General features: G+C 37.9%; 1 protein-coding gene across 2 annotated transcripts in view; it reads left to right on the forward strand.

The window, feature by feature from the left end:
• USP25 (ubiquitin specific peptidase 25) overlaps positions 1-25,454 on the forward strand; it is an 88,973-nt gene that overhangs the window by 50,365 nt on the left and 13,154 nt on the right. Inside the window, exons 6-19 of one of the 2 annotated variants that reach the window (XM_066208525.1) lie at positions 136-222; positions 4,781-4,918; positions 5,770-5,846; positions 6,551-6,624; positions 8,082-8,230; positions 10,493-10,620; positions 11,372-11,467; positions 11,763-11,924; positions 14,331-14,539; positions 14,755-14,825; positions 18,341-18,569; positions 19,823-20,020; positions 20,906-21,045; positions 23,845-23,958. In XM_066208525.1, the coding sequence (XP_066064622.1) occupies positions 136-222; positions 4,781-4,918; positions 5,770-5,846; positions 6,551-6,624; positions 8,082-8,230; positions 10,493-10,620; positions 11,372-11,467; positions 11,763-11,924; positions 14,331-14,539; positions 14,755-14,825; positions 18,341-18,569; positions 19,823-20,020; positions 20,906-21,045; positions 23,845-23,958 (1,872 nt within the window). The remainder of the gene's footprint in view (positions 1-135; positions 223-4,780; positions 4,919-5,769; positions 5,847-6,550; positions 6,625-8,081; positions 8,231-10,492; positions 10,621-11,371; positions 11,468-11,762; positions 11,925-14,330; positions 14,540-14,754; positions 14,826-18,340; positions 18,570-19,822; positions 20,021-20,905; positions 21,046-23,844; positions 23,959-25,454) is intronic. The other variant, XM_066208527.1, reaches the window with a different exon arrangement.

Genomic DNA, 25,454 nt, shown 5'->3' on the forward strand with positions numbered 1-25,454 from the left:
GTACTCTGCCTTCTGAAGTAAAACTTAACATTGCATATGTTTAACACTTGATTTGTTTTGCTAAGGCTTATTTGGGAGAGTTTTGTATTGTTTGTAGAAGTGCTTAAAGGTGTTCTTAATTTTTTTTCTTTTCAGTCATTATTTAACCTCCTGGAGTTTCGAAGACTAGTTTTGAATTTCAATCCTCCTGCAAATGCTCAAGATTTGCCCCGAAACCAAAAGGTAAAACGAGAACCTGACTTCCTCTTATGGCTGATGAGGGCATTTCTGTCTTGTAGTTGAATTTTACAGTGTTCTCTAGCTCATATCAGCGTGGGTTTTAGAGGTGCCAGTTAACAGTTCTCTGAGCTTCCTATCGTGGATCTTACATAAATGGCATCAGCCTCATAGCAGAGTATGGGGCAGGTGCTGAGAGAGGCAGAGCATTTCTCATGTGAGTGTAGCTTGTCCTGGAAAATGTATTTTATTCCAGTTCCCTCCCACTCACGATCTGACACTGAGCTTCTGTTTATTGGCTTGTCTCTTCTGGCTTTTTCAGGAGGTGATTGTAAGTTTAATTTTTCTCCTGTTTTTCCTGGTACTCATATAGGATTGGGGAAGGGAAGGCCTTGGCTTAGGTATCTTGTGGCTTCAGGCTAGCAAGGGGGAATGATCATGGAATGGGGGACAAGTGAGACCAGTTTTCCTTTCTTCATGGGCATCCTCTGAGGAGAGATACAATGGGAGCCTCTTGGTTTCTATGCCATGAAATGGGAAGGGAGAAATGGAAAAGGAAGTGGCTGTATGAAATGTGAAGACACTTGGTTGCCTGATCTTTAGCAGGGACTTAGCAATAAATTTTTGCATATCCAGAAATTAGAATCATAGAATGGTTTAGGTTGAAAAGAACCTTAAAGATGAACTAGTTCCAACCTCTGTGCCATGGACAGGGGCACGTTTCACTAGATCAGGTTGCCAAGTTGGCCTTGAACACTCCCAGGGATGGGGCATCCACAGCATCTCTGGGCAACCTGTGCCAGTGCCTTACCACCCACACAGTAAATTAGACCTGCCTATTGCCCGTTTCTGTCAGATTTAAGGAACGGAGTGTGTTGTCAGCCTGTTCTTGGTTGTTTGTCCCTTCAAGCTTGTCTGGAATTTTCACTATCAAAAGTAAGAGCTGTTATTAGAGAAGGAAAAGAAAACAAAGAGAAGACAGTGTCCATTTTTTAAACCTCTGGGTATGTTCCATAAAAGGGAAGTTGAATGTTCAGTCAGGACTGGATAGATTCTCCCCTGCCCTACCCCCTTCTTTTCCTCAATACATTCAAAGTACAAGAAATCACTTTTTTTATTTGGAGAGTGTATTTGCATTAGGTCATGAGATGATGTGAAAATAAAACAAGGGTAGTGTTCCCAACACAAGGTAGGGATGGAGCAGTGTATTTTAATAAGAAAGATAAGTCATGCTTTACAAGGAGTTGTACTAAAATTTTTGGTTTTAGATTGACTTTTTGCCCAGTATTTAATTTTTCATCATATAATCTGTTTTAGTGATATCCTTCAGTACTCAGAAATTCTATGTTCATTTTGCAGCATGTAAAAAGCAATTGGCATGTAAAAAGTGGTATGAAATAGCTGATCACAAGCAGTTGTCTTCATAAACGTCTTGCCCAAGCATTGACACTTGCAGCCAAATGCCTTTAGCTGTTCTGAAGTGCTCTATTTTAGAAATTCTGACCATGACAGACAATAAGTTTGTGTGAAATATTGTGACACCAGGCAAGTGCATGGATTTGTGCAGAAAATTTGCTTTCTGCAGGCCTGCTAGAAAGAATCTCTGGCAGTAGTTTGTCCTCTCCTTTCTTAACTTGCATTCCAGAATGAAGTACCATTATTTTCTGGTGTACTCATCTGTCTTATCTACAGCTGAAAAAGGATTGAGGAGAATTTAGGATGAGGGATCGCTTCACTAGTTGGAATTTAGACAGATAGAAGTCATAAGCATACATGCCCCCAGATATGATGCCTTTAATTCTTTATAAGTGAAAGCAATTAGAGGCAAATTGATTTAGAGTTGTAATGTAAGTTACCAGTTGACAGTAGAAAAAAAAGTAAAGCCCTGAAATTTATTTCTGACTGCTTACTTATTTTAAAACTATTTTGCCTTAGTTTTGGTTGTATTTTTGTTTTTATTCCAATATTAACTACCCCATGTGACTGACATTCTCCAGGATCAAATTTCCTTGCTAATAAAGGACATGTTTTAATAATCCCAGATTTTGAATACTTGGGTTTACATCCTGTTGTTCTTCCAGTTGGTGGGAATTAGAGTTTATTGCTGGGGTCATGACGATCTCTTGATTTAGAATGGAAGCATGTGGTTGTACTTCAGGGAATATTGCAGAGCAGGGGGTTTGTTCTTTCCCATCAATTTATTGAATCCAAATGCTATGAATAATTTGGCATGTAAATTTCTTAATCCAGAAGTCATTGATATAAATTTTTACTTCAAAAAACCCCAACAAAACAACAGCCCCACCCTATTTGTCTCGGCTAATTGGGCTTTGATTTTCTGGATTTGGGCATACACTTAAAATCTTCAACTTGATCTTGCTTCTTTTAAATTTGAAAATAATTTGTCTTCTTTGGTTTCTTTCTGTAGAACAAATGCAGTTCTCTGTAGTTACTGCAGCTTCTTTGCTGTCCCAGTTCTCTTGGCTCTTGCTGTCACATGAACCGATCTTTTTGCTGTGCACACTGAGACCAGCTAAAAATTTGGCCTCAGTGACATCTTCAGGAAACATTTTATTATCAGAGGAAAGGGGCTACTGTGCTCCAGGTTAGCATGTCCTTCCACCTGTTCTGATATTGTTGTAATATTATCATCATCTCACTCTCCTGGCAAACTGATTTGCCATAATGAATGTTTGTTATGTATTAAATATGTAGGCTGCTTCAAAAGCATTTATAATAATAAGTTATTCCAACATGTATTAAGAAATTGTTTATGCAGGCAGGATAGGTGATAAAATGGAGAATGTCTTAGATTATGGAATTTCCATACAGTGGGTAGTTAAAAACTTTAATCTTTTTTGTCTTGGTACATACACAGGATGCTTTAGAGGTGAGACCTGTATGCTGTGCTGTGATCACTTTATCGGCTCTGTTTTGATGTGCAAGTCCTTTTGTGGAACTCAATACCTTATCTTAGGGACTGGCCCACCTTATTTTGAAGATTTTAGGGTTTGTTCTGGTCAAGGATCGTGTCTAATGCTTTAAATTGAGCTTTGTCAAAAGTAGAAAGGGATTTCCCTAGTTTTAGAGAGCTTTGGTAGCCTTTGTAGGTATTTGTTCTGAGTAATCCTACTGATAGTTGATAGGCAGTTGTTCAAGCTAAGGCTACAAGTATGGCTAAAAACTCAGCCAAAGTTGTTGTGTAAATTTATGTAATGCAGTAATATGCTATGTACATTATAATAATGACTATGTACTTCAGATTTAACAAAAAGAAAGTAAGATCTAGAGTATTCTGTGGTTAATAATTTGTATTATGCATATAAACTATCACTGGTATTGAAGCATCTTTATAAAATGTATCTAAATTTTTAAAATCCTTTTTTTTTTAATAGAATATTTTATGGAAACAGCAAGAAAAATACAACTTTTGCAATTTGTTTCCTTCTTTATATAGTGCTTTAAGTATCTAAATGGGAGACTGATTTTGTTCTTGAATTAGGATGACTCGATGCTGAATTAGGGTGGCAGTTGAAGTGCAACCTTTTCTGTGAAGTGTTTATAACTGGCAGGTGTTCTGCAAGGTGGACTAGAAGACCAGGTTAAATTCAGAGATTTACATGACTAGAAGTATTTCCTAGGTATTTTGTGGAACACAGTGAATTCACTGTGCACTTTTAAAATCTGAAGTAAACCAGATTTTACATAGAAAAACCTTTATGCCTCCTGGATTGATGCAGGAGTGACTGAACAAGTCTGTTGTTTGATGATCATGTGAAATAGTTTGTCATCGGGTAATTACAGTTTTGCCAGTGTCAAGACATCTGTGCTGCCTTTGAATGATACTTTGTTCTAAACACAAGTGGATATTGCATGGGGTTTGCCAGCTATCTACTCAGGAGTAGACATCCCATCTCCACTGCATTGGTAACCTGTGATTTAAACTATGGTATTTGTGTTTCAGTTTATTTGTTTTTCATTGTGGAGGCAGAAATTATTTCTTCTCTTCTGGAAACCAGCAAAAGAATGCCATAGTCACATGAACTGTACTTCAAAATTGGGTAGAAAGTAGAGCAGGCTATTTTACTTGTGTCAAGAGAAATAATAAAGGTTAATGTAGACATTAGAAATTTAGTCTTCAGTAAAAATAAGCTTTAAAAAGGTGCCAAATACTGTGTAGGCTCATAAGAAATTCTCCTAGAGGTACAGAGGAATACTAAATTGAATAAAATAATGCATATTGTTGCAGTGTGTTACTTAGGGCTTTGTACGTCTGGAGAGAAACATTTCTGTCCCAAATGCAACTCGTCCAGTTTTCAATTCAGGCCCACAAACAGTATCATCTAGATATGATTTCAGCAAGTTTTTAATTTCTGAAATGGAATTTTCTTTCCAGAGAACTGCATTATTTTGTATCCCTGACAAGTTAAAGGCATGCAGCGTTACCTTGGTAGTACTAGAAGTAACCTTATATATTATGATGTTACTCAGTTTATTGGGTAATGCTTCTGTTCAGTAGATTTCTGTTATCACTTTGTTAAATATTTGTGTTCTTCACATACAGGAACATAGGAATCTGCCTTTCATGCGTGAATTGAGGTACCTGTTTGCACTTCTAGTTGGTTCAAAGAGAAAATATGTTGATCCATCAAGAGCAGTTGAAATCCTTAAAGATGCTTTTAAATCAAATGATTCCCAACAGGTAAATTCTGTGTATTTTCAATCAAGTTTATGCATGCTTTTATATGATCATATTGTAATAGGAAATACTTACCAGGGAAAACAGTATTTCCAAATATCCACAGAAAAGCAAATTCTAATTATCACAGTCTTAGACTTTTTCCTATAATATTATGTGATTTCTGGTTACTTTTATTAGAAAAAAAAAATCCAGACAACAGGACTATTGTATTCAATACACTTTCTTCCTATTACTATAGAAATGAACTAATAGTTCAACATTATTGCTTTTAGGATTTAGTTTAGCTTCTAAGTCTGTGGGTTTTTGAAAGAGAAATACTGTTCTGATCTAACAGCTCATCCAGGGCTATACTGTTAATGTACAATCCCATAATACTGCTTGTTTAGATACTGGTTTGGAGAATCTGAGTTTTCATATTCAGGATTATTACCCAAATCTTAATGTGCATATTCTGCTTTTTTTGGAGAAACATTCTGTTTCTTTGTTTTTCCACATGAGGTTATATGGCTCAGGTGTTTAATTACAACAGCATACTGAATTTAGTGCTTGATGAAAGTAATATTAGTCACCACTTGCTAGATACCAAAGGGTTTGAACAGTGGGATTCATGGGATGCCTTTAGACTAGCATGGTGTGAAAACTGAGCCCAAGTAACAAGTATCACAGGAGAGTGTCACTGCTGAGGAACACCAGAGCCACTCATAAAAAAAGCAGTCATGGCATAGTCTTAGACATGGTGTGATTTTGGAACACTGGTGGAGGGGGAAGGGAATTCTGCTCAACTGATCTTGTAAGGTGACAGTTAGTTGTGTTCTGTTACATATGTGAACTGATCACTTTTCTTTTAACAGCAAGACGTTAGTGAATTTACACACAAATTATTAGATTGGCTAGAAGATGCCTTCCAAATTAAAGCTGAAGAAGAGAGGTAAAATTTTTTTTTCTGGCTCTGCATGTTGAACATTTGGATAAGAGAAAAGCAAACCAAATGACCAAAAATCTAATTCTCTGTATGGCTGAAAACATTTTGACTCTGTAGCTTAGTTCAAGTGTGTTTTTTTTCCATACATATCAATACTTTTGGGTTTTTCCATGAGTCGTCTTTTTTCACCATCTTATTTCATGTTAGAAATCTAGGTCCATAAAGTCCAGAGTATATAAAGAGTAGAGGTGTTCTGTAGATAATCAATTAGGCTCTTTTCATTTTAATGCCATTTTGCTTTTTGATCCTGTAGTTGAAGTACTTCAAAACCTCACTCCTCTTTCTCATCTCAGAAGTAAATACTCATTGTTTGTATTAGTGAGCATCTGGAACTGCTTTTAAATACGTGATTTTTTTCTATAATGTTTCAAGAAACAGTTTTTACAAGGGTTTTGTATAGTTTGACCACTATTAGTGCATCTGGTTTGCATAGATTGTCTTAGAATGAAACATTTCTGAACACTAGTTTTCAGAGTATACTTTTCCCTGCAAATATCTGAGTCATTGTTATTGTCAGAAAGTACAAAAATAATGGTAAAATGGGCATCGTTTCTATAATGAATTCAAAGTAGTTTGTTCATAGTTTAATAAATCAAAGGTTGTAGCTTTGACTTGGAATTTTTTGCTCTAACACAGTTCCTCTTTTTTAGGGATGGAGAGAAACCAAAGAACCCAATGGTGGAGTTGTTTTATGGACGATTTCTAGCAGTAGGTGTACTTGAAGGTGTGCATCAGAATTTACTTGGACTTCTCTGGTCATGTCTGTTCTGTGCTTGTCCAAGCACACAGGTGACTGATGCAGTTTTAGGATTTTAGCTACTTCTACAGAACCAGATGTGGAGAACACACATATATACATTTGTCTGTGACAAATGGTTCATCAGGTTTGAGACTGAGGAGAAGTGTGGTGAGCTGCAGGGGTTCACAAAGACTTGATAACCTTCAGGAACTGCGTGTATGTTCTCAGTGCAGCAGAGGTTGTGGTGAGGTGCTGAGGGAAAATGCTTGGAAGAAATTACTGGGGCACTGTTGCCACTTACTAACAGTGTACAGAAGGCAGGATACTGTATTTCACTGAGCTGTTCTCTTATGCTCCCTCTGATTCATTTAATGCAAATTAAAACCTCAGTTATTGCATTTCCTTCTGCACAGTTTCTCATACAGAAAACTCACCCTCTTAAAAGTACAGTTTGTTGGAAAACAAGTCAGTGGAAACCTGCTCAAGGGCAGTGTTGGAGAGAGCACTAAGGAGGAGGAGACTGTACAACAAGCTTCCCCTTTTCTTATGCATATGCAATTAGTAGATCTGCAGAATTGTACTGCTCTCTGTTTCCAAGAGGCTGTGAAAGTATTTTTGAGTAATTTTAATGTTGGTGATCCTGCCTCCCATCCAAATGAATTACTTTTGCATTTGAATGAAGTAGGTATAGTCTTTTAAGTGGCTTCCAGGTTATTCCGTGATCTTGAACATGGTTCTAATGAGTTGTCAGATATCAGAGCCATTCTACAGATTTCTGGCTCCTTCATATTTAGCTACTTTCATCCCTTACATTCTCATTTTAACAGAGGAGATAAGTAAAAATCAAACAGATGAAAAGCAACTAGGAGATGCAAGACTTGTTACTGACTTTAGGTTGAAATAAATTGAAATTCTAGGTTGAAATCACTTGTCCCCCATATTTCTCTTGTTTGCACTTACATCTTTATACAGTGTTACCAAATTAAAATCTTGTTTTTCAGGACAGAAATGAATGTTCTCTTTTGTGGCTTATTTTTTCAAAATCTACTTATACAAAGGGCTCTTTCATACCAGCAATTCCACTGACTTTGGTGATACATTATATATTTGTGTTATGAAGCTTCTATTTGCAGGGGAGGACTTTGATTTATATGTGTAAAACTTCCCATATGTCTGTGGTGCCAAGTAATTTTGAGGTTTGCTTATTACCAAAAGATGCTAAAACAATATAAAAAAATGGGCTGAAGAGGAAAATACAGTAATTTTCAATATTGTTTCAGCATCATTTTTTAATAAATTGTCTTTGGACATATAATTAAATTGTTCAATAAGAAAATGTAGGTATTGTTCAGTAGACTAAATCAATTGACCTTGTATTGATACAGTTTTTTTCAAGGTAAATGTTTGTTCTAAAACATTAACTATTTAATTTTTAATGCAAGGTAAAAAATTCGAAAATACAGAAATGTTTGGCCAGTATCCACTACAGGTTAATGGCTTTAAAGATCTACATGAGTGCCTAGAAGCTGCAATGATTGAAGGGGAAATTGAATCTCTCCATTCAGAAAACTCTGCTAAGTCTGGTCAGGAGGTGAGTTAAGTGCTCCTGTGGACTTCTCTTGGGATGATGTTGTCATGCCCTTTATTTTTTCTTGGGGTTTCATGTCTGGTTTTTATGGTTCATGTCACCCGCTGTATTGATGGGAATTCACATTGCCTGGAAAGGGTGAGCTACTTTCTCTTTACTCAGCTGTTCATGTTTTGTTGCATTTACTTTAAAATTGTGAAATCTTACGAGGTTTTTTCCTGCTTGCCTAAAAGGTTCGGGTATAATTTCTTCCTTGATGTCAATCTTTTGCAGTAATGAAATGTTACTTCTTTTAATCATATCAAAGTGTATGTGGGGTTTAATTGTGAAGCCTAGTGACACACTCATCAAATCATCCTCCAGTCTGAAGTTCCGGTGCCAATTCTGTGTTTTACAACAAATTTTATGGCATCTCTTTTACAATGGGCATATATCCTGAATTATAATTTGAAGAAAACAAAATCTCAATTTTTTTTTGTGCAATCCCAAGTTTATTTCTTTGTGCAAGGTGAAACCTTGTATGTACCTACTACAGGAGCACAGTTGTTCATCTTATGAACTAAAGATTGTCTTACAGTTATAACCTGTGTGTATTCATGCATAAAATGTCAGTTCTGTTATAAATGCTTGACTAGAAATGTCAGAGTTGGGTGTTGTGGGGTTTTTTGTTTTGGTTTTGAGGCTTTTTTAACTTGTAATATTGGGAACTGGGAAACAGTAGGATAGTGGTGTACAGGTCTATACTCTTAAGCTTTGAGTTCTGTGGAATTGTCAGCTTGGCTTCTTAGCATGTGGAAATAGAAGTGAAATAATCATATGACAGATTGACAGTAGTGGAAAACCAAGAAAAGTAATGTATTAAGTCCTATTCTAGAAAAAACATTGCTTCATTATTACCAGGATCATGCAAATCAGTTATGTTTCCCTGAAATAATCCATAGTGATATTGCTTCTTTTAGTAGCTATGTTTAAATATAATGGCTGAAAAATGTTACAGTGCACTGGAAGGTTTGGAAGTACTAACGGACTCTGAATTTCTTGTAGCTTTAACATGGTCTGTCTCAACTGAAGAAGGACTTCAAGTAACTTTTCTCTGAGCTGATTGATACCAAAGCTTAAAGAGAATAATAATGTGGTGCTCACATGTGTTGAAAGATCCTCAAAGCAACATTCTGGGTTTTTTCCTTATTCCCACCATTGACTCTAATGGAGTATTTAGCTTGATTATTAGTATTAGTATAGTTATTATGATACCTAAAAGCCTTAGTTACAGAGCAGGGTGTCAGCAAGTGAGCTAATGTAGGAACAGAAAAAGGAGACATTCTCTGTCCTGAGGAATTTAAATCCTGCTTCAAGAGAATTTTAGCCATGAGCACAGGAAGAAAAGGCTGTTTGCCAGGTATTGTATAAAAAGACTGTTCAAGACATTTGGCTGGATAGGAGGATTTTAAGCGAGTCCTGAGTCAAATGTCACATCTGGGCTATGGATCTGATGACAAATATGTGTCAGTGGTGTCTGCAGCAATCAGAGAAACTTCAGGTGATGGTTAAAAACCCAAAACTTATTAAATGGATAGACTGTGGTTTTTATGCTTGAGAATGGGGAGGAACAAAAATATCTTCAGTGCTGGAACTGGAGCTGGATTTGTATTGTACTTGAGAAACAATGTATGTAAAAATGAAGAGGACTGTGGATAGACCTCTGCTGAGCAGTCAGAGACAAATGGGATAAGATGATGATAGCAGTGATTAGAGACATGAGTAGAAACTTTAAGCTGTTAGTATGGAGGAAATGTCAAACACTCATAGATCATGTTTCAGAGGGGGTCAGAAGCTTTGAATGATGTCAGGTGAATGAAAGGATCAGAAAGTTGAGTCTGAGAGAACTACAGCAGGAGGAAGAGCGCTGGCTAACAGTGTAAACAACCCTTTCAATATCATTGAGAAGTTAACGGAACAGAACAGTTGGCAAGGCAGGTATGCTTAAGCATGACCTGACTTTGTATGAGCAAAATAAGTGTGAGTGGAACAAGTATTTCAGCCTCCTCTGCTGGAACACAGAGAGCAAAGCTCTTATGCAGCATGGGCAGCAAATGGTCTGTGTTTACACTGAAGGGAGAAGGTGGTAGCATTGGAAAAATTATGCTGACCCACCCTCTAAAACCAGTTTCTCTCACAGCTGTGTTGGTCTGCAGGTGTTGTATCATTATTTCTGAATTTCTATTGGAAAGCATTAATTTTGGGGATTTCTGTTTCTTTATCCAGCACTGGTTCACAGAGCTTCCTCCTGTGTTAACTTTTGAGCTATCAAGATTTGAGTTTAATCAGGCTTTGGGGAGACCAGAGAAGATACACAACAAATTAGAATTTCCTCCAATTTTGTATCTAGACAGGTATGGTATAATATTATCAACAAAATTCTAGTGTGAATATAAAATAAATCTTGTAAGTTTGTTAAAGTTGATGATGTGTCTTGTGCTCACTTGAATCCTATTAAATTTATGTTCTATTTATACATGTTAGAGTTTTCATGGGTTTATTCTGTTTCAGAAAATGCACATAGATCACAATTTAAGACATACTGCTGCTTTGTGTCAAAAACCTGCTTCCACTTTCATTTATTGCTAGGTACTTGTGTACACAGGCAAAATACTCTGAAAAATCACACCGTTTATGGGTTCACATGGGAAACAGGGTGACAAGTTGGATATTTTGTGGTGTTCCAGATACTCTTCAAACATGCAGTGAATTCTCAGCATGAGTGCATGCAGTTTCTCTGTAGAGCAGAAGTACCAGGATGACTTTCAGTTCGCTGCTGAATGTTATTTGTGAACCTAAATAGTGAAACGGGAGTATTGCTCTGTGGTTGCCATTTAAACTGCTTAATTTGCAATCTCTCTGATAGTGGCTTTCTAATACATGTTTGTCATCCATTATATCAACAGAGCTTTTGACACTGGGGGAAAAAGCATCTTCTGAAAGTTGTGGAAGGAAAGGCTCGTTTTCTTCTCAGTTCTGTTCTAGTGCTGAGTTTGTTGTAGGTTTTAGAGAGTGAGTTTTTATTATGGCTGATGGAGATAGACCTCAGTTTCACTGTTGGGGTACTATGGGCTGACACTACTTTCTAAATTTCATGTTTTACAGGTATATGCACAAAAACAGAGAAATAACAAGAATTAAACGAGATGAAATCAAGAGACTCAAAGAGTACCTCACAGTTTTACAACAGAGACTAGAACGGTACTATAGATAACTGTGTAAATGCAAATAGTATTATGGGCTACATAGAATAACTCTTTGCAATTATACACTTTGTATATAGTTATTTACCTGAGATTTCCTTTCTTTATCTCTTTTCTTTTACCGTTTCTTTGGAAGCTATGTTGTAAGAGTTGTAATTCTGATTCATGAAACATGCTAGAAAGGTTTGCTTTAATTAATTGTAGTCAATCGGAATTTTTTTTTGGTTTTTTAATTATTATTTTTTTTTTTTGTATATGTGAGTCATGGCATTAATACATTTTGTGGTTAACAGATATTTAAGCTATGGTTCTGGTCCTAAACGATTCCCCTTGGTAGATGTCCTGCAGTATGCCCTGGAGTTTGCCTCCAGCAAGCCAGTGTGCACGTCCCCCGTGGATGACCTGGGTGCCAGTGCCCCCGCCAGTGGCACCCTGCCACCACAGATCCCCCCCAGGTAAGGGCAGAGGCCAGAGCAAACCAGCCTCTGGGAGACAGGGAACACGTCCAGCTGCTTTGTTCACCAGACCAATAAAACTGGGGATCTCCTAAGGGGGGTACTGTAAAGTTTCTGCTCATTTCTTTCAGGCTTAAATAAATGAAAACGTTAATAACCTGGGTTTGTCTCATGCACTTACAAAAATGTCTTCACAAGGAGATTACCATTTTCAAGCACAGCCCAATTCCATCTGCAATTCTAAATAGACCGAAGATTGTGGTGAGGTCATTGATTGCCATGTGTATTGTTTTAAGAATCTGAATTGGGCAGTGTGTATGTGCTGCATAGTATCAACGTTTCTGGCGTGCATTTTATCTGTTACTTTTTGCCTGGGAGCTAAGCTCCTTTTCTGCCATGCAGTTTGCATATCTTACCAAATTTGTCAGGAGCCTAAATAATCTGACTTCTTAAATGCAGAGTAGCTGAAGTACCAGAGAGATAAATGTCCAATAATGTTGTTTTTCTCCCTATTTAAGCTAGTAACTCAGTATAGGGGGTTGAGTTGTATGCTCAGTCAGTTTGCAGATGATGCCCAGCAGAAAACGACCTGGGGACGCTGGTCAACAGCAGCTGAACATGAGCCAGCTGTGCCCAAGTGGGCAAGAAGGCCAGTGGCACCTGGCCTGGACCAGCAGTGGTGCGGCAGCAGGACCAGGGCAGTGATTGTCCCTCTGTGCTGAGCACTGGTGAGGCCACACTTCAAATCCTGTGTTCAGTTTTGGGCTTCTTGCTGCAAGAAAAACAGTGAGGTGCTGGAGCATGTTCAGGGAAGAGCAGTGGAGCTGGGGAAGGGTCTGGAGCACAAGTCTGATGAGGAGCAGCTGAGGGAGCTGGGGGGACTCAGCCTGGAGAAAAGGAGGCTCAAGGGAGACCTTACCACTCTCTACAACTGCTTGACAGGAGGGTGTAGCCAGGTGGGGCTGGGCTCTTCTCCCAAGTAACAAGTGACAGGACAGAAGGAAACAGCCTCAAATTGCACTAGAGGAGGTTTAGATTGGATACTAAGAAATACTTGTTCACAGAAGGAGTTGTCAAATGTTGGAACAGGCAGCCCAGGGCCGTGGTGGAGTCATCCCTGGAGGTATTCAATATATGTGTAGATGTGGCACTGAGGGATGTGGTTTAGTGGTGGACTTGGCAGTGCTGGGTTACTGGTTGGATCATCTTAGAAGTTTTCTCCAACCTAAATAATTCTATGATAATGGAGTATAACTTTGGAAAAGTGGATACTAACAGTTTATAACATAGCTTTGTATACTGTATTTGGACAGTATGGTTCTGACTTCTGGGTCAGTCAAGATTGTTAAATTTGTTGTTCAGAGAAGTGAAGTGCATGAATCTAAAAAGGCTTTAAAAAGATTTCCAGTGCCTTACTGATATAATGCCAGCAGAAATCATGATGATTGATAAGAGAAGACAAACTTTTAAAAGTTACTCTTGCTTGCATGAAATGCAATATTAAAAGTAATAAACTGCTCAAACTCCTGTGTAGGAAGTTTGTTCTGTAGAAATGTAAGTATTGTGGATTTTTTTGTCCATCTGTAGAAACACCATAGCATGTTATATGGAGTGACATTTTCAGCTCTTACTGTTCTCAGAACTTTCTGAACTCCTGAAGAGTCTAAGTTCCTCAGGCTGTTATCATGATGCTGTACAAAAAGTAAAAATTCAGTGGCATGCATGAAAGGTCTTCAGATTCCTCCTATGGAGTGTAATTATATAGAGGTGATCTTGTTGATGGGAAGAGAAAAATCTGTAACAAGTCTTTGTTTTTATTATCCTGCTGCTCTTGCAGAATTCTCGTAAGACGGCTGCTTTGCAGTTCGAGTTAGAGTGGTTTGGAACAAATATAGATCAGTTGGGTAGTGCATTTCCAGTGTGGCGTAAATATCAGATGTCCTTTCAATATTGCTGTTCAGCTAACACAAGTTGTAGGTAGGACATTAGCGAAAGTATGCCTACTAGGCATAAGACACATGAAGGAAGTTATTAAACTGAGAATTTGTGCTTATTGGATTTTATGGTCGTTGGCCATAAGAGAAACTGCTGTGATTTGTCTCTGCCATTTGGCTGCAAATGTTTCAAACCACAGTTATTTATGTGTATGACATGATTTGAAATTATTCAGTAGTGTTTCACATAAAGCAAACTTTGTTGGGCTAATATGTAATACACCACAAAGCTTTCGGAATTCAAATACTAATTCCATGTTGCTATTGTAGTTACCTGTTTTGGATTGCACTTTAGGAAATTGTTGCCTTTAGATCACCCATTTTCAGATGAAAAGCTTATTTTTATGGTGTAACTTTTGCTCTGTCTATGTGATGATTCAATTTTTACATTTCATGTTTTGAATGAATGCAGCACAATAGAGCAGCAGGGGCCTTCATCATCAGATGTCCCAAGCACATCTCCTGTTCAAAGATCAGTAATACATAAACCATTCACCCAATCACGGATTCCCCCTGACCTGCCGATGCATCCGGCACCAAGGCACATCACGGAGGAGGAGCTCTCTGTCCTGGAGGGCTGCTTGCATCGCTGGAGGACTGAAGTAGAGAATGACACGAGAGGTAATGTCACACACTGGGGAATGCATTTGCTGTAGGAAAGGATTTGTGCAAGTGGGGGAAATGTTTCATCCAAGAAGGTTTAGTGTTTGGTGTGTGGGTAGATGTACCACATGTGAAATGCACCCCTTTTTGGCATTTGGTGAGATAAAAATGTAGTCATGTGCAATTATACAGCTTTGTGGAAGAGAGGTTCCTTCATCTCTTTTGTCTTTCAGATTTACAAGAAAGTATATCTAGGATACATCGGACAATTGAATTGATGTACTCTGACAAAACAATGGTCCAAGTAAGTACAGTTTTGGCATGAGATAATTGAAAATAGATCCTTTTTAGCACTTTTTGAAAGTTGATAGATGCCTGAAAACAGAGCAAGTATACCACAATTATGTAGTGCTTTGAGAAATTTCATTGGAAAGTCATAATGGGTTTTGTAAGCCCTTGAGTTGTGCACAGTCAGATGAAAGACAGCATTACTGTATTTTACAGGTGACATGCTAAAATTTAGGGTACTGTAATGAAAAGCCCAAATATGTTCTATCTCTGATCCCCATTTTTTACCTGAGTGCAGATTCACGCAACAAAATGTTCTTGACCTGATGTGTCCATATTGGTTAGTAATCTTATGGCTTTAAGGCGGTGAAGCATTAGACACAGGATAGTACTCTTCACTTTGCTGCTTAGTGCCACTGTGTATTGCAACTTCCATGCTAATACATGGAAATTCCAGGCTCCTGTTTTTGATTTGTTGTTGATCCCAGTAAGTGGTTTTGTTGCTATAGGCTTAGTTTTTTGGTTTTGCTTTTTTGGGGGGTTTTTGTGGTTTTGAGTGTTGGTTGGGTTTTTTTTTTTTGGTTTTTTTTTTTGTTTTTTTTTTTTTTTTTTTAACTTTGTCTAGATTAGGTATCAGTCACAACTTTGATTATTAGTCTAAGCTGTCTTCTAGCAGATTCTCATTCTGTGTGATCTGAACAGTGTTTTTAGAATGTTTTACTGTGGAGTTGTGGCTCCTCTGCTGTTTCTTATGTTCACATACTCATGTTCTCTCACTCTGACAGGTTTTAAGGTTAAGGATTACTTCCCCTGTTACTTTCTGTTAGTAAAAAGAACTATTTTCATTCCAAGTAAGATCTGTTCAGCTTACAGTTTACCTTGAGGTATGTTTTCATTTTGTACGTGGCTTCTAATAGTTACTGGCAGCTGAACTGTGATGTTAAGGATTTCAGGCAAATTTGCCTAGATGACTTTCTTTAAGCTTGCTACTAGCAGGCACATTTTTTTCCTTAATACTTGTGTTATATATAACAAGAAGGCCACAGGCTACATGTCATCTAACAGTAAAATTAATTAAATTGGTAACTTCCATCTGAATAGTCTACCTGTGTTGGCTTAGGTGTTACAGGAGGAAATACTTCTGGGTAGCAAAGATACTAGTCAGCGGTCATTACCAAAGAAAAAAAGAGATTACTTAGTAAAACACAAAGTAGGTGCTGAACCCATCTGAAATCACAGGCTGGAAGGGAAGCTGCCCTTCTTTCTGCAGCTCAGCTGATTTGTCCCTGTGGCTGTTTTGGCACAATAGGAAGGAGGCAGGTGTGCAGAATGTCTACTTTGCCCTGCCTAACCCTGTCTCTGGGTGATTTGATGACTGGGTATTGCCCCATTCCTTGGGAGCAGTTTCACAGTATTGATGTTTCCCTCTGCACAATACAATTGCAGGATTGCAGTCTTGAAGTCAAGTTCTGGGCACATAAAACTAGACACATTTTTAAGACAAACGTATAATGTTTGCAGGCTGCTTCCTAGTGTATTTATGAACTATTTGAGCAGCTCTTTGTCTTCTCCTTTTGTCCTTTCGGATTCTAAGGATATACAGTAGTCCATAAAACCTTTGTCAAATTGTTGTATGAAATACGTTCGCAAAATCTTTCATTCTGCTGAATGAATGTTTCATCAGCTGTTATTTCCTTTCTTCTGTGAATTTGCTGTTGGGAAAGAGACACAACTGTTTTTTCTTGGCTATAGCAGCTTTGACACAACTGTTCTGTAGCTACATATGATGGTTTGGTGAAACTTCATTCCTGCTTCACAAGTATTAAGTGTAAACTAAGCAGTTTATTGCCACCTGTGTTTGTGTTGCCGTGTGCTATTAATTACTGTTGAAATAATGGCATATCACAAGAGATGCCTGTTGGCGTTGAACTCACCTGTCCCGTGGTCACACACCGCTGTGGGGAACCTTCCTGAAAGCTCAGTGTGGATGACTGACAGCTGCTTCTCCTGACTTGGAGGAAAGGGTGGGGACGCTTAAGCTGACCCAGTTAGCATGGTTTTAAGTAAAACGATTTAAATTCAATGGGGATTTTTAGTTCCTGATTTTAGTGTAAGAAAATTTTATTTTGACAAAGTCTAAAGAGACACATTTTTTTAAATGTGATCTGCATACATTTTTGTGCATATACAGAGGCTTGCAGTCATTTTAAGGATGATTACAAGCCTGTGTATATGCACAAAAGATTTTAAGGCTTTTACACTGGTTTAATAACAGATGTTAAAAACCTCAGAACATTCAGATTTAAGGACTTTCCAGGATTTCTTCTGTGTATACTTCTTGTGTTTGGGAAATTTAGAGTGCGGTTTGGTCTCTGGAATGACAGGCTGTTTGATTCCAGCTGCTGTGCAGTCACTCTACACTTCAAGAGGAGCTGCAAAATCTCCAGCACTTGCATATAGCCTGGAAGAGAATGATCAGGTTAAAAATAACTTCAAAAAGTTTCTCCAGTCACAGTTGTGTGCGTATTTACGAGTGTTGCAGTACTCAAACGATATTTGTGAAAAATACTAAGTACACCTTGAGTTAGAGACTGTTTATCTTCTGTCCACATTGTGACACCAGTACAGGCTGGTTTTGGGGGTTTTTCATCCCAGCTGAGGTGTTGTCACTGAGGCACACCATGCATAATAGGGAAGCTCAGCTTTCTCTTTTATGTTGCGTGTGCTATTCCAGTAGGTTAAAATAAGTCAATCACTAAGATGTTTTCAAAAGACTTGTAAGGAAGGAAGAACTCATTCATTCTGCTTCTCTTCTTCGGTTTCCCATTGTTCTTACTGGTTGGTTTACAGACGTAGCCTGGAATTCATTTTACACTGATCCTGGAAACTGCTATTGTCCTTTGCCTTAGGAGGAGGAGAGAACCTTTTCAGGTCTTCCATGCTTTATTTAGCTTTTCCTGATACAGTTAAAGTACTGGAAAACAGTTGTATTCCTGTTCTGATGTAGAAATCCTCTTTTTGTGTAACTGAAGCAGATATTAATTTAAATAAATTCTTTTACTGTCACACATAAAACACTGAGTTTATTACCTTGAATTTGCATGTGCCTTTCCAGACTTTTTGACAGGTTTGCCAGGTCGGAACTGAAGCAAATCATAGACAGTCAAGGCTGACTTATTCGAGGGTTTTTTTGGCAGACACAATGAAGGGTAGGAATATTGAGGAATTAAGAAAAGAGGATGCGTGGCACTAAAGACAGCAGAGTAGACGTTTATGTCATTCACTAATATTTTTAAGATCTCTTGTAACTAGTAGTGGTAAGTAACATAGTTCCAAGTCCTTATGCTTAGTGGGTTACTAGTTTTACTGGTTTTTCCTCTGTGTTGTGTTTTGATCCTGATTAACTTTATTTTGTTTATTCCAGTTACTTTTATTTCATGTAGCACTTATTGCTGCCATACATTAGGATCTAAATGCTGTCAAAGAGAGTTTGACATTTGTTTATGTTCTGTTTTTGGTTTTTTTTTTAAGGTTCCTTATAGGTTGCATGCTGTCCTAGTTCATGAAGGTCAAGCGAATGCAGGACACTACTGGGCGTATATTTATGACCACCACCAGAACAGATGGATGAAATACAATGATATTTCTGTGACAAAGTCAACTTGGGAAGAGTTGGAACGGGACTCTTTTGGTGGTTACAGGAATGCCAGTGCATATTGTTTAATGTATATCAATGACAAGGAGCAGTACTTGATACAAGGTAATGTTATCCGCGCAGATTCTGCATGATACAGAATAGCTGAATACATTGGTAAAGCAAACTTCTTTCAAATGGATTTCCAGATTTTTGACATGTTTTTTAATAGTTATTGAAAGTTTTATTCCTGCTCCTAACTGTTTGTTTTTGTGTGTGGAACAATTGCTGTTCAACTTATGCATCATTAAATATAATTCCAGTGTTTCAGCATTATTAAGATAAAAGAACCAAACTGTTTGCTGATTTGTAAATATTTTAGAGAAGGGATTGGAGAATTTTGGAGGGTTTATCTCAAGATTAGAAGAGAAGTATGGAAATAGAAAAATGAGCCTTTTGACATTAAAATCCTCATGTAGGTGGTTTTTTTCCCCTAAGCTTCAGAGCCCTGATACACTCTACTGGAGCGTAGAAACTTGAAAGCTTGTGCAGTAAATTGAAATGTGAATAACTTAGCCCTACCAGCCACACATCAAACCTAAGTAATACATGGGTTGGGTAATTTTTTTCAGGTCATGGAGGAGTATGCAACTTTAAGGCTTTGTATGGAAGTGTTTAAAGAGGGGACAGAGATCCCTTAGCGCAAAGTTTTTGATAATGGTAGACAGAGAGCTGTCTGTGCAAGTGTCCTGAGATTCAGTAGAAGGTCATGGAAAATACTCTGGTTCCTGTTTTTTCATAGGGCAGAAGGCTCAAGTGCCCATTTGTTCAGTTTTCAAACGAGAGCTGATATTACCCTTGACGTTCCTTGGTTGCCAGGTTGGTGGTGCATTTGCAGCCATCAGGTGTTTGGGCCCTCTCAGCTGCTTGTGCCATTCCAGTTAAATCTGAGGCCTGCTCACTGTGGGACAATTACTGTTGGTGGATCCCCTGGGATTTGGGATACCTCTGCAGAGACCATTCTCAAAGCAAAAGGAAGATTACTCAGTTTAGCTGGTGTTATCAGCTGACTTTCTGAATTCCTATAGGTCCATTCTCCCACTCTCCTTCCTCTTTCCTCCTGGGAAGTTTAGTTGTGTCCAGCTCTCTGTGGCAGTAATGCAGTCAAGCAATGGTGGGGATTTTGTGAGTATTGCCTGAATGTTCACAAAGAGTGTTAAACAGATAGTAAACCCAGTTAAAACTAATATAGTTTTGGGGGCTTGGTGTTACACTGTACATTTCTGGTAATTCACTTGAGGATATTTGTTGAACATACTTTCTGCTTTCTTTTGTCCCATTCTTTCTTTTTCCGAAACTTATATTTCATGTTACCACAGAGGAGTTTAACAAAGAAACAGGGCAGATCCTGGTTGGAATGGACACGTTGCCTTCTGATTTAAGGGATTATGTCAAGGAGGACAATAAACGTTTTGAAAAAGAACTTGAAGAGTGGGATGCAGAACTTGCTCAGAAAGCACAACAGGAGAAATTGTTATCTCAGATACCCAGGGCACCAGCACCCTCACCTGCTCCAGGTTAGCTGCTACTACCTGTTTGGAAAGGGACTTTGGATTATAAACCAGAGCTGCCAGGATTTTGGTAACATCCACCTTTTGCTCCATTGCAGTAGGCTGTGTATGTTATGTGAAAGATGACATGATGAATTTTCTGTCCAGATGTTCTCATTGCTGTATTTGAGTCCTAAAGATGGAGCATACATTTCTCATAACTCTGTATGACTGCAAAATGAGTGTAAGAAGTGCAGAGATTTAATGGCATTGTTTGTTTTGCAAACTCTATGGAGAGTTACTTCGTCTTTTTTTATGTTTTGAGTTCATAAACACTTTGAGATTCATGCTATTTCTTTTGTTAGTAATGGAAAGTACAATATAAATGCTTAGTCTGCCAAAATTTAGGTTCATCATGTAAGGAGTGTAAGACACTATTTGTACTAATCAATTTATTGCTCTCAAGTGGAGGAGACTGAGATCTTCCTTAGGGCAGAAAAATATAATGTGTTTATTGTTTTACCAAGTAAAAATTAATCTTGCACTCAAGTGGCTGGTGATTATTCTGTATGTTTAGTCTGTGTCCCATAGAAACTCCAGCTAGGATCTCACCTTTGTTCTCAGTCATCCCTGATGATTGATTGTTGAACACCCCTCACTCAAGAGCCTTAATGGGCCTATGGACAGGACAGGTCTATTATTCCTAATATAAAATTAGGGATCTATTTGTAGGCAAGTGTTTAAAATGATGCAAGACACAGACTGTTGTAAAGTTGTTTGTGAATTGTGCACTACCCTGCATTTTCTCTGTGTTTACCTTATCTGTGAGACAGTGATCCAAATAAAACTGATCAATTTAAAATTCATGCTTATGTTAACACACAAAATTGTTATCTTTTTTCTGTCACTAAGTTCAAGCAGGAGAACCAGAGTATTTAGAGCAGCCATCAAGAACTGATATTTCAAAGCACTTAAAAGAAGATTCTGTACAAGCAATCAATAAAGCTTTAGCTGAACAAGAAGATAGAGGTCCAGAAGCTATAATGGATACGGTGAGGACATTTTGAAGCTTGAAGTACCTCTTTTGCTTTTATTTTGCAAGTGAAAATGATTTAAAAAAAACCAAACAAACAAACAAAAAAAAAAACACTGATAAAAGGGTGTGAGTCTGGAAACTCTGAACTGAAAATTGCTTTCTTCAGGGACTGTCCAACACTGAAGTCCATCCAGGAACTGTGTACAATGCTAATGGGTGTAGTGCAAAAAAAATACTAAGGTGTTCTTTATGAGATTAAAGTGCTTGTCAGGAGTACAGCTTATTGTTCAAATTATAATCAGCTGTTTGTGCTCACCATCTTTTAAAAATGTTAGGTGATCTCATGTACTTTTCAAGAGTAAACATTGACAGTTCATGTAAACGACTTGAAAAATACTGCTTTAGACATTCAGGTTTTTATCTGGGAAATGTAAGAATATAATTGAGTTCCTTTGACAGACCTGTGGAAATTATTATAGCTTTCAAAAATAAGGGTTTTTTCAACAGTATTCTCTAGCTTTAATGCAGATTCACAACTTGACGAAAATATTTTTTTGTGATTCATAGGATGCCTATATTAGCTTAAAATGTCTATAATAATCAGTGTTGGGTGTTTCTGTTTTCACTTGGTAAAAAGTATACTAAAAGGAATGGGACATTACTTATTTTATAGGTTATTAATTAAACTAATATTTGACATTTTTTTCTTTCGGCATATATTTTTTTTTTCTTTCCCTATAAGTATGTAGATAAATGAGAAATGTGTTTGCCACAAAACTAAGTGCCATTCAAACAGTACATGCACCTGTCTTGGAACTATATCCATAAATGTACAGTATGGTTTCCTTAGGTGTCCCTAGTAACCACTAAGGATAGGAACAGTTTAAATCTGTTCGAAATGCTTTCCAAGATCAGGTGTGAATCCTCATTAAACAGAAGCAGTCTGGCCCCAGAAATCTTACAATCTTTGAAAATTATGTCACAGCTTGTTGGCACCCTGTTGACCTGGTGGGTTTTCCACCCCTCCTGTGGTGTCAGGAAGGCAGGGAAGCACACTTCCTCTGCTAAACTAAAATCAAAGCTAACAGGGAAACTCCTCTAACTCTGGATGAAAAGATGCTCTGCCACTAAAGGCTTGGGCTGCTGCATATTGGCCTTTTTTGACTTCTCAGAACAGCTTACTGGAGGCTGTTCAATACATGTTACTCCAGCTGAAAAGATGGCTATGAAGGTACCAAATGCATGATAAAATGTCTTTCATAAGGCTGTTCTCCTTCCAGGGTTTGTGGACACCATCCCAGTGGGATTTGAAAGAATCTTAGACTTTTTTCCATGGATCAAGTGTTGTAGTTCAGGATATTGGCACTTGGCACAGTGGTCAGCCTTGGGACTTCACGGGACTGTGGTTGGGGAACACCATGATCTGTATAATGAGACAAAAGAAAAAAACCCCAAACAAACCATGCAAACATTATTTAGAAACAAATGTACTTCAGCTGTGAAAATGTAAAGTCACTTTCTGGTTAATCTGAAGGTGCTCTGTTAACGTTTAAAAGCTGTTCTCTGTATCCCCAAATTTGACTTTTGCAGAATTGTGCTTCCTTCTCAGTATTATCAGCATGGTTTCTAATTATTCTGCTTCCATATGCATTCAGACATGCAGACATATATTCCATTACTTCACTTTTTGTTTGTCCGTTTTTAAAAGAAGGAAGGCCAACATCAGCACATGTTAACAGGATTGTAGGTTGTTCACCACATGTTCATTTTGTCCATTTTATGCCTTTTGTCGTTTTTTTCTGCCCTCTGATTGCACAGCTTTCCTTTGTATTTTTACAGTATTGGGTGTAAATAGATACTGAATATGTTTTTGGACTCTTTGTTAAAAGATGAGGCTATTGTTACAGTTGCAGAACAAGTAGCATAGCACTTTTAGTCAAGGTTTAAGTTCTGCAAATGTTGCAAACTACCTGTTATTCAATGACAGCCTATAGGAGCCAAGATTTTTCTCCATCGTTGCTTAAAACTTAGTTTAACATACCAAAAATTTTAGTGACTAGGATTATCTTCTCCTGGTTTTCTGTTTAATTACTCTTCTAAAAAATCAACCAGTTGAATGTAATGCTCCTTTAAATATTCTTTAAAATATCTTGGTTGTTAGAGGATTTTTTCTGTATATATGTTTTTATTTTTTTTCTCCCAGAGCATCAGGAAACATTAGCTTTTAGTTTGTTTCTATTCTTTAGTGTGACTTCATCAGGTATTTCAGATATGAGGTATCTGACCTGGCCCTGTTCCAGGCCAGACTGGATGGGTCCCTGAATGACCTCATCTAGTGGGTGGTATCTTTAGGACTAGATGATTTTTGAGGTCTCTTCCTAAACTATTCTGATATTTTATTATATACTTAGTAATTTTGGAGTGAAATGTACAAAAAATGGTGGTTCACAGACATCCTTTGCCAAGTAACTTAAATTTGTAATGGATATTAGTTTGTAATACTGGTATACTGACCTGTAAAGATAGAATTAGTGAATAAAGAACAAATGAAATAATTTTAGTAATTATGGCTTGTAATCTTAATTTGTTGTGACTAGTAATTTTAAAATGTACTACTTAAAAAAATGTAAGTATCACTTATATTCTCTGATTAGATACAGCTTCTGAATTTTTTCAGAATTTTAGCAGTGGACATTATTGTACTAGATCAGCCTGTCAGTTTGCATCTCTCCATAATTTTACTGTATTTTCTGATGATTATGATGGTTATTTTTTTTTTCCCCAAACACGTACTGATAATGGTTTTCTTCTGCAGAGCTCTGATAATGCCCCAGCTCAAGCAGCTCCTACCCAGCGAGTGGTAGAGGTGGCGATCCCTGATGTAGGGACTTTTGTGATTGAGTCAGAGGAGGGGGGTTATGACGATGAGGTACCTCTGATTGCAGTTGTGTGCACCGCTCCTCCTCGGTGCTTCCTTGTGCTGCCTGATGAGAGGTTTTGGCATGTTTGCACACTGTGACACCTAACAGACCTCTGCAAAACTAAATGCTTAGTGATCTGTAGTCTTTAACAATGTTGTAGTTTGTCGTGAAATATGGAAGGAAAGCACTACAAACTCTACTTGGGCACGCTTTGCATGGTACCATTTACACTGGAGGTGTATTTGTCTCTTCAGCTGTGGAGGTTGAATGTTTGTGTTAGGCCAGGTAGCCTTCAAAATGCTGGTGATAGATTGCACACTGCTGCATTGTTTAAAGGGTGACACTGAGGGGTGTTCTTGATGTTTGTGCTTTCTTGTCAGTCCAGTAAAGCTAATGTTCAAGGCTGATCTCTTATTTGCCAAGGTTAAGCTTTTCAGGTTTTGGGGATTAAGTTAGCCATGGAAATAACCTGCAACTGCTATGGCTGGTAGAACTGAATCTTGCAAATCTTAAAAATAATTCAGACTCCGGGTGGTACATGTATGTGCTACTACTTGAGGAATAATTGAAAGGCCCATTGTTTTTCTGAGAGACATTGTTTTTTGCTGCCCAGTTTCAGCTGTAGAAAGCAATGCTGCTGGTCATCAAACTGCCCTGCCTTGTCACTGTTTACTCCACGTTTGTTTTGGTTAGGAATAGGGTTGGTGCAGCCTGTGTTCTCAGGGGTCTGAACATGGGTTCTTGGGAGGGCTGTAGCTTCCCTAGGCAAATGGATATTTCAGGTCATTCAGCCCTGGAAGTATGATGAGTTATAACTGGGAGGATGGGGTGGGGAATAAAATGGTTTAATTCATATCATCACACTGAGTTTAGCTTCTCACAGATGTGTTGTCTCCACCTTGAAAGAAATGGGGATTTAACCTCATATAATGACCTGCTTGTTTGTTTGTTTTTGCTTTTGTCCCCCTGCCATTGTCTTTCTAGAGGATAACTTTCTTGCCTATTTCTCTGTTCATTTTGTGAGTGTATTAACTTTTTTTTTCATGTTTTTATGTGTGAGAGACTTGCAGGGAGTTTAAGATCCTTCATGGTTTGTTGTTGCTGTGCCAGCAATACCTTGGGCAGGGAGAGAGGGAGTGTTTTCCTTTGCTTATCGATAAAAAAGGTGAAAGGCTTTTCTGAGTAGCTTGAATATATCAAATTGTGTCTAACTGATGTGAATAGCAGTGCTAGATGTCTTGTGTTTGGCTTGGTGTTTAATTGTTTTAGGTTTGATGTTTAAGAAATTGTCTGCAGATGCTTCAGGGATTGATTGCATTTGCAGCAGCAAGTCTCTTATTTTTGACCTTAAAATATGCATAAAATACAGGTGGTGTAGTTTACCATGGCTTTAGTGCACTATATCTGAAGTGTGATTGGGTGATTTTTCTACTTGAAACTTTTTTTTTTTTTTAGATTAAAGTCCTCAGATGGCCATGGGCGGCACTCATTCAGTGTGCAGTTT

This window comes from Chamaea fasciata, unplaced genomic scaffold, assembly GCF_029207755.1.
Source record: "Chamaea fasciata isolate MVZ Bird 193981 ecotype frontalis unplaced genomic scaffold, bChaFas1.0.hap1 SCAF_2, whole genome shotgun sequence".
NCBI classification, from domain to species: Eukaryota; Metazoa; Chordata; class Aves; order Passeriformes; family Sylviidae; genus Chamaea; species Chamaea fasciata.